This window comes from Mesoplodon bidens, assembly GCF_964165515.1.
Source record: "Mesoplodon bidens genome assembly, contig: HAP1_SCAFFOLD_426, whole genome shotgun sequence".
Classification (NCBI taxonomy): Eukaryota; Metazoa; Chordata; class Mammalia; order Artiodactyla; family Ziphiidae; genus Mesoplodon; species Mesoplodon bidens.
In genome coordinates, this window is record NW_027671539.1 from 265,391 (window position 1) to 273,814 (window position 8,424).

The 8,424-nt window shown below is 42.4% G+C and overlaps 1 protein-coding gene across 1 annotated transcript; it reads left to right on the plus strand.

Annotated features, from left to right (window-relative positions):
• Window positions 1-2,261: 2,261 nt before the first annotated feature.
• LOC308611260 (UDP-N-acetylglucosamine--peptide N-acetylglucosaminyltransferase 110 kDa subunit-like) lies at window positions 2,262-5,503 on the plus strand. Its single transcript, XM_081260114.1, has one exon. It carries the CDS (start codon window positions 2,315-2,317, stop codon window positions 5,453-5,455), a length of 3,141 nt encoding a protein of 1,046 aa, XP_081116240.1. The 5' UTR covers window positions 2,262-2,314; the 3' UTR covers window positions 5,456-5,503.
• The last annotated feature ends 2,921 nt before the right edge of the window (window positions 5,504-8,424 follow it).

Below are 8,424 nucleotides of genomic sequence, written 5' to 3' on the forward strand. Positions count from 1 at the left end.
TATAGGTGTCACAAAATCTAGAAAAATGACATTTGAAAATTAACTACTGCCAGATGTGTCTCTATAAAACTTTTTCCCCACTCTTGTAGCTATATATTCTTTAACTGCCTCCTGTTTTAGAAATAAAATTGTAAGAAATAAACTTTGTAGTTTATAGACATAGATTTCTTTTCACATGGTTGATTAGAGTTTGCTTTTAGTTATTAATAGTTTAGAAAAGTTTATTTCAGCATCACAATTTATTATTGATAATGTCGCATTAATGTTCATTGTTAACTTTGAGAAAACCTCTATGGATTACTTCCTCATAAATATTTACTATTATAAATGCATTACTGATTTCAGTACTGCTATAGGTTTGTGCATTACAGGAATTCTGATAAAATACTCATTGACACCATTCCATTACACACATTATTGATGGGGTATATTCTTTTATTTCTTTCTTTATTTATTTTTGACTGTGTTGTGTCTTCGTTGCTGTGCGCAGGCTTTCTCTAGTTGCAGCGACTGGGGGATACTCTTTGTTGCGGTGTGCAGGCTTCTTATTGTGGTGGCTTCTCTTGTTGCAAAGCACAGGCTCTAGGCACACAAGCTTCAGTAGTTGTGGCTCGCAGGCTCAGTAGTTGTGGCTCACGGGCTCTAGAGCGAAGGCCCCATAGTCGTGGCACACGGTCTTAGTTGTTCCGCGGCATGTGGGATCTTCCCGGACCAGGGCTCGAACCCGTGTCCCCTGCATTGGCAGGTGACTTCCTAACCACTGTGCCATCAGGGAAGCCCCTGGAGTATATTGGGTTTTTTTTTTTTTTTGCGGTATGCTGGCCTCTCACTGTTGTGGCCTCTCCCCGTTGTGGGGCACAGGCTCCGGACATGCAGGCTCAGTGGCCATGGCTCACGGGCCTAGCTGCTACGTGGCATATGGGATCTTCCCGGACTGGGGCACGAACCCGTGTCCCCTGCATCGGCAGGCAGACTCTCAACCACTGCACCACCAGGGAAGCCCTGGGGTATATTCTTGACAGAAGGAAATTTCCGTTTTGACTAAGCATTGAAGAAAACTGAATCTTTGACTTATCCTTCACATGCCTGATGATTGAAATAATTTTCCACAGAATAACTTCTGGTTTTATACTTTTCAGTTCTTTTTTTCTTCTTCAAACGCACATGCTTTGAGAGCTGTGAAGTGCAAGACATGGCTATATTGTAAGGTGGTTTTTGTCCTTACGCTTCTGTGTCTTGTGCTAGTTAAGTCAGTAGAGTAGTCAGTAAGAGTACTGGAAGTTATTCCTGTAATGGGATATTATATAGTCAGTTACATATGGTGGTGTCTGAAAATCACATAATAGCCTCACTTAAAACATCTCCTTAGCCAGATTTCAAGAAAGCCTGTGACCAATCCAATATGATCCAACATAGCAGAATATGATAGAAGGAAAATTGACAAAGAAATAGACGCTGGACTTACCTGATGGAAATAAAAATATCTCACTTTTGACAATTTTGCAAAAACCTATAATGACATGAACTAATTTCTAGGGTTCTTCGTAGGACCTAAAAAGGAACCCATAGAGTTGTGGAACAACAATAGAAGCTACTGTGATGAGAAGCCCGGACACCGCAACAAAGAGTAGCCCCCACTCGCCGCAACTAGAGAAAGCCTGCACGCAGCACTGAAGACCCAACGCAGCCAAGATAAAAATAAATAAATAAATAAAAATAAATTTATCTTTTAAAAAGTGATACTCAGGTTTGAGGCATGAGAAATTTGATGAGGAGAAATTAGCTAATGTTTGCAGAACTTTTAAAATATCAAACTCAGTCTCTAAGATTTTAGCATTCTATACAACATCGGTTACTTATTAGTGGTTTGGGAAGGCCAATTTAAAATTTTCTCATCTTACTGTATTGAAATTCACGGCCCTAATGTTCTCCACGTTGACTATATGAATGATGAAGAAAAGTCAATCATGTATTTCATTTCCAACTGGACAGAAAACAATATTTTGAAAAGTGTTTGGCCTACTGACTTTTGATTTCTTCTAAGGCAAATGGATAGGTAATTTTTATTCCCTGATTAGGAGAAAAATGGGGGAAGAGGGCAGGGTTAAGAATTAAGATTTCAAGAGCATGAGAGGTAGATGGCCAACCATAGTTCCTAAGGTTCGGTGCCTGTAACTGTTGCCGCTGCTTAAGCGTGCCAAAGCAGTGGTACGGCTGCTGCGCTCGTGTTTGCTACCACTAGAAACATTGTTGCCAGTAGTGGCGGCAGCGGGACTCAATTACTCCCTTTTTTCACTCTCTCCAGAAGCTCCAGATGGCGTCTTCCGTGGGCAACGTGGCCGACAGCACAGAACCAACGAAACGTATGCTTTCCTTCCAAGGGTTAGCTGAGCTGGCACATCGAGAATATCAGGCAGGAGATTTTGAGACAGCTGAGAGACACTGCATGCAGCTCTGGAGACAAGAGCCAGGCAATACTGGTGTACTTTTATTACTTTCATCTATACACTTCCAGTGTCGAAGGCTGGACAGATCTGCCCACTTTAGTACTCTGGCAATTAAACAGAACCCTCTTCTGGCAGAAGCCTATTCGAATTTGGGGAATGTGTACAAGGAAAGAGGGCAGTTGCAGGAAGCAACTGAGCATTACCGGCATGCATTGCGTCTCAAACCAGATTTCATCGATGGTTATATTAACCTGGCAGCCGCTTTGGTAGCAGCAGGCGACATGGAAGGAGCAGTACAAGCTTACGTCTCTGCTCTTCAGTACAATCCTTCTTTGTACTGTGTTCGCAGTGACCTGGGGAACCTGCTCAAAGCCCTGGGTGGCTTAGAAGAAGCCAAGGCATGTTATTTGAAAGCAATTGAGATGCAACCGAACTTTGCAGTAGCTTGGAGTAATCTTGGCTGTGTTTTCAATGCACAAGGGGAGATTTGGCTTGCAATTCATCACTTTGAAAAGGCTGTCACCCTTGACCCCAATTTTCTGGATGCTTATATCAATTTAGGAAATGTCTTCAATGAGGCACGGATTTTTGACAGAGCTGTGGCAGCTTACCTTCGTGCCCTAAGCTTGAGTCCAAATCATGCAGTGGTACATGGCAACCTGGCTTGTGTATACTATGAGCAAGGCCTGATGGATCTGGCAATAGACACCTACAGGCGAGCTATTGAATTGCAACCACATTTCCCTGATGCTTACTGCAACCTAGCCAACGCTCTCAAAGAGAAGGGCAGTGTTGCTGAAGCAGAAGATTGTTATCATACAGCTCTCCGGCTGTGTCCCCGCCATGCAGACTCTCTGAATAACCTAGCCAATATCAAAGGAGAACAGGGAAACAGTGAAGAGGCAGTTCGCTTGTATCGTAAAGCATTAGAGCTCTGCCCAGACTTTGCTGATGCCCATTCAAATTTAGCAAGTGTATTGAAGCAGCAGGGAAAACTGCACGAAGCTCTGATGCATTATAAGGAGGCTATTCGAATCAGTCCTACCTTTGCTGATGCGTACTGTAATATGGGAAACACTCTATGGGATATGCAGGATGTTCAGGGAGCCTTAGAGTGTTATACTCGTGCCGTGCAGATCAACCCTGCATTTGCGGATGCCCACAGCAATCTGGCTTCCATTCACCAGGATTCAGGGAATATTCCAGAAGCAATTGCTTCTTATCGCACTGTTCTGAAGCTTCAACCTGATTTTCCTGACGCTTATTGTAATTTGGCTCATTGCCTGCAGGTTGTCTGTGATTGGACAGACTATGATGAGCGAATGAAGAAGTTGGTCAGCATTGTGGCTGACCAGTTGGAGAAGAATAGGTTGCCTTCTGTGCAGCCTCATCATAGTATGCTCTATCCTCTTCCTCATGGCTTCAGGAAGGCTATTGCTGAGAGGCATGGGAACCTCTGCTTGGCTAATATAAGTGCCCTTCATAAACCACCGTATGAACATCCAAAAGACTTGAAGCTCAGTGACGGTCGACTGCATGTAGGATACGTGAGTTCTGACTTTGGGAACCATCCTACTTCTCACCTTATGCAGTCTATTCCAGGCATTCACAATTCTGATAAATTTGAGATATTCTGTCATGCCCTGAGCCCACATGATGGCACAAACTTCCGAGCGAAGGTGATGGCAGAAGCCAATCATTTCACTGATCTTTCTCAGATTCCATGCAATGGGAAAGCAGCTGATCGCATCCATCAAGATGGTATACACATCCTTGTAAATATGAATGGTTATACCAGGGGTGCTCGAAATGAACTCTTTGCTCTCAGGCCAGCTCCTATTCAGGCAATGTGGCTGGGGTACCCTGGGACTAGTGGCGTGCTTTTCATGGATTATATCATCACTGATCAGGAAACGTCACCTGCTGAAGTTGCTGAGCAGTATTCTGAGAAACTGGCTTATATGCCCCATACGTTCTTTATTGGTGATCATGCTAATATGTTCCCTCACCTGAAGAAAAAAGCCGTCATCGATTTTAAGTCCAATGGGCACATTTATGACAATCGGATTGTGCTGAATGGCATCGGCCTCCAAGCATTTCTTGATAGTCTATCAGATGTGCAAATAGTCAAGATGAAATGTCCTGATGGAGAAGACAACACAGACAGCAGTAATACAGCTCTTAATATGCCTGTCATTCCTATGAATACTGTTGCAGAAGCAGTTATTGAAATGATTAACAGAGGACAAATTCAGATTACAATAAATGGATTCAGTATTAGCAATGGCCTGGCAACTACCCTGATCAACAATAAGGCTGCCACTGGAGAGGAGGTTCCCCGTACCATTATTGTAACCACACGTTCTCAGTATGGGTTACCAGAAGATGCCATTGTGTACTGTAACTTTAATCAGTTATACAAAATTGACCCATCTACTTTGCAGATGTGGGCAAATATTCTGAAGCGTGTTCCCAATAGTGTACTGTGGCTGTTGCGTTTTCCAGCAGCAGGAGAAGCTAATATTCAACAGTACGCACAAAATATGGGCCTTCCCCCGAACCGTATCATTTTTTCCCCTGTTGCTCCTAAAGAGGAACATGTTCGGAGAGGCCAGCTGGCTGATGTCTGCTTGGACACTCCACTCTGTAATGGCCACACCACAGGGATGGATGTCCTTTGGGCAGGGACCCCCATGGTGACTATGCCAGGAGAGACTCTTGCTTCCCGAGTTGCAGGTTCCCAGCTCACTTGTTTAGGCTGTCTTGAGCTGATTGCTAAAAATCGGCAAGAATATGAAGAGATAGCTGTGAAACTGGGAACTGATCTCGAATACCTGAAGAAAATTCGTGGCAAAGTCTGGAAGCAGAGAACATCTAGCCCTCTGTTCAACACCAAACAATACACAATGGAACTAGAGCGGCTCTATCTACACATGTGGGAGCATTATGCAGCTGGCAACAAACCTGATCACATGATTAAGCCTGTTGAAGTCACTGAGTCGGCCTAAATAATGACTGTGTGCCCAGGAGAATTACCCCTGTAGCTGAGCCTCAACCTTCTGGGGGAAAGGAAACTACTTTTTCAATAGCATGGTGCAGATGGGTGACAGACAATGATAAGGAATAGCACAGCCAGACTTGATTCCTGCATGATCACGATAGGGAGAGACCCAAGAGATGCGAAACTGCTGTTCCACAAGGAGTCTCCATCGAATTTTGCAGCAGCCAGGTGTCTGGAAGGTCTGGAAGGTAAGTCTGGAAGGTAAGTCTGGAAGGTCTGATCTCCCTTGGTCTTCCAGGGGATGGATGGTTAGTGTGGAAGGGAGATAGAGATTGCCCGGCCGTTTTGTGATTATCACGGATTGATTGAGTCTTCTGAATTAATTTTTTTCTTTCTATTTTGGGTATTGGAGCTTTTAAAAATGTTTGGTTTCAGGTATTTTTATTCATGTGAAGTGTATATGATTCTCTTGAGATAAGGTTTTAGGCTAAAATATTCCTTGTTTTAGTTTCTGAACTCTACCGATAAATGGGGACTTTGCTGGTGTAGTCTTTTTATAGGTTTTATAAACCACTTGAGCCTCTATCAGTCACTTTAGTGTCTGACATAACGTTTGGAACTCTCAGTGCTTTGTTGGTCTGTAGATGATGGCTTCAATTCTTTTTCTGGTCCGTTTCCTTCTTCCCTTCCCCCCACTTTAAAAATTCTCCTGTAACTTGGCTAACAAAATACCAAGTGTGATTCAAAACCTCCCAGAGTGTTTCTCTTCAACACATCATCTGGTGCCAAATGAAGATTGTTAGGAGTGCTTATTAATTATGAAGGGCACAGTTGTGGTACTGTCACTGACGATAATAATAATGGATTTTTGGCCTAGAGTTTTGACCTATTTCACCAGTGTTTTACCATTGACTGCCCCTCTATGCTGCTTCCAAAAGTGAGAGTGTGTGATAAGATTTTTACTTTCATTTCTAAAGTTTGTTTTTTTTAGGTGAGTCCTGTTCTTCCTTTTTCTTTCAGCAGAAATGAAATCCCAGGTAAGTATAAGTATTCAAATATTTGATCAGTAAGTCACAGTTATCTCCAGTACATTAAATAACTTTCATCAAAAAACATGTTATAGGTGAAAAGCTCTGAAGGACCAGCTATGTATATGATAATTATGTTTCAGGCCTTCTAGGGTATTATATATAATAACTTGTCTTCTGGTCGTGGTCTTGAAGTCTTTATGGATTCAGCCTCAGTAGTAGCGAACTGCACTGCTACTTGGTTTGGAGTACAAATTAGACTTTAGCCTTCCTGGAGGTTGAGTTTTTGGTATTGAAAACCATAGGAATGAAATTATTGTATTTCATCAAAGGATCGAGGGCTTGAGGCTTAAACAAGCCAACATATGTGTGGGAAGCAGTCAGCCTTGAGAGCAGGCTACGGACATGCCAGGCATGCCGCCGCTGCTCGAAGGGACTGTCCCTACTTGTTCCCCTCCTTGTTCCATTCCACGGGAGATAAATCACCAGGGCCCAGAAATCAGAAAGAATGTAAAATGAGACAAGCCAATCTGTCTCCACCCTGCACGTGCAGGTTATTTTGGATGATTCTGGGTTTATGGGTTTTCTCCCAGGGAAGTTAACCTTGAGCCGAGACAGTCATTAGATAATGTAAACCACCGTCTGGCAACCTTCCCTTTTCTAGTCGATATAATCTGCAACTGTAACATAATAAAACTTGCCTTGCAACCATCAGTTGTCTTGGTCCTTCTGACCCCATTCGTCGGTGCTACTTCAGTTCCTTACCCCGTCCCTTCTGACCCTGGGCGGTGAAATCCTCTTTCTGAGGCTGGTCCGTGACACATATGAATATGTTTTTGTCTTGCTGTACTACACATATTCTGTCTAGTAACAGATATTTTGTCTGCTATTAGTGTTTTAGATTATGTCTTTCCAAAGCGCTGAGGCAGTGCACCTATTTTGAAGTTGTAGCTGATGCCTGAACGTATCCTAGCTGACAAATTATTGATTAATAAAAACATGAATTTCTGAAAGATTTGTACTGTTAACCAAAATCTGGGCAAGGAGTCTCAAATGTAATTCTTAGCCAGAGTTACATGTTAATGAACCATTTAACAGTGTAAATCAGGGAACATCAATGTAGGGATTTCTTTTCATTTATTTCTTACCTGCTTGAAATATCAGTTAAAGGTTGCCAGCTTGGTTGCAGATGAACAGACATTTGAAGTTCCCCGAACTACTTAATGTGGAATAGGATACTAGACTTCCAACGCCCTCAAGGCTGTGACCTTGCAGCCATTTTACATAGCACATCATCCTCCTATAGGGATGAACCTTTCCCTGGCCCGAAAAGTAGCCACTCCGTTGAAGCTTTGCTTATTGTAACAGGCTTTTGTTTCCAGGTTACATGTCTGTGGAAGACTTAATTCTGAATAGAGATATAGATATTACTGGAAACTAATTGTTTTTGCTATTATACTCTGCTTTATCAAAAAAGTAAAACATTTAAATTGTGCTACAAAAATTCAGATGTTGTCTTGCAATATTTAAACAATAAATGAATGAATTGCCCTTTAAAAAAGAATTAAGCAGTTAGTTAAGCTGTTGGTCCCACATCAGACAAATTATCCTTATATGTTCTGTCAATTTTGTTAACAGAGGCTGTTATTTTATTAATCCTTATGATCCCGTGATTCTTTCTTTCATGTTTCGGGGCACAGCAGGTGAGAGAGTGGGTTTGTTAAGCTGGGTGGGTTTATCCTTCTTTTATGCGTTTATTCAATTTTATGTTCATTTACTTATTGTATACATATGGCAATAGAAGCTGCTAAGGCAATCATTGCTATTCTGCAAAACAACAAGGCACAGAAGCAGATGTCTTATTTCCGAGATTTCTCCCCCCGGGATTATTATGATTAAAGATCCTTTCCCCCCACTCCCTGGAGAGAACAAGGGGCTGCTTGCTGGA

Excerpts from the sequence above, each read along its gene's own strand:
- LOC308611260 (XM_081260114.1), top strand. The coding sequence starts at position 2,315 with ATGGCGTCTTCCGTGGGCAACGTGGCCGACAGCACAGAACCAACGAAA.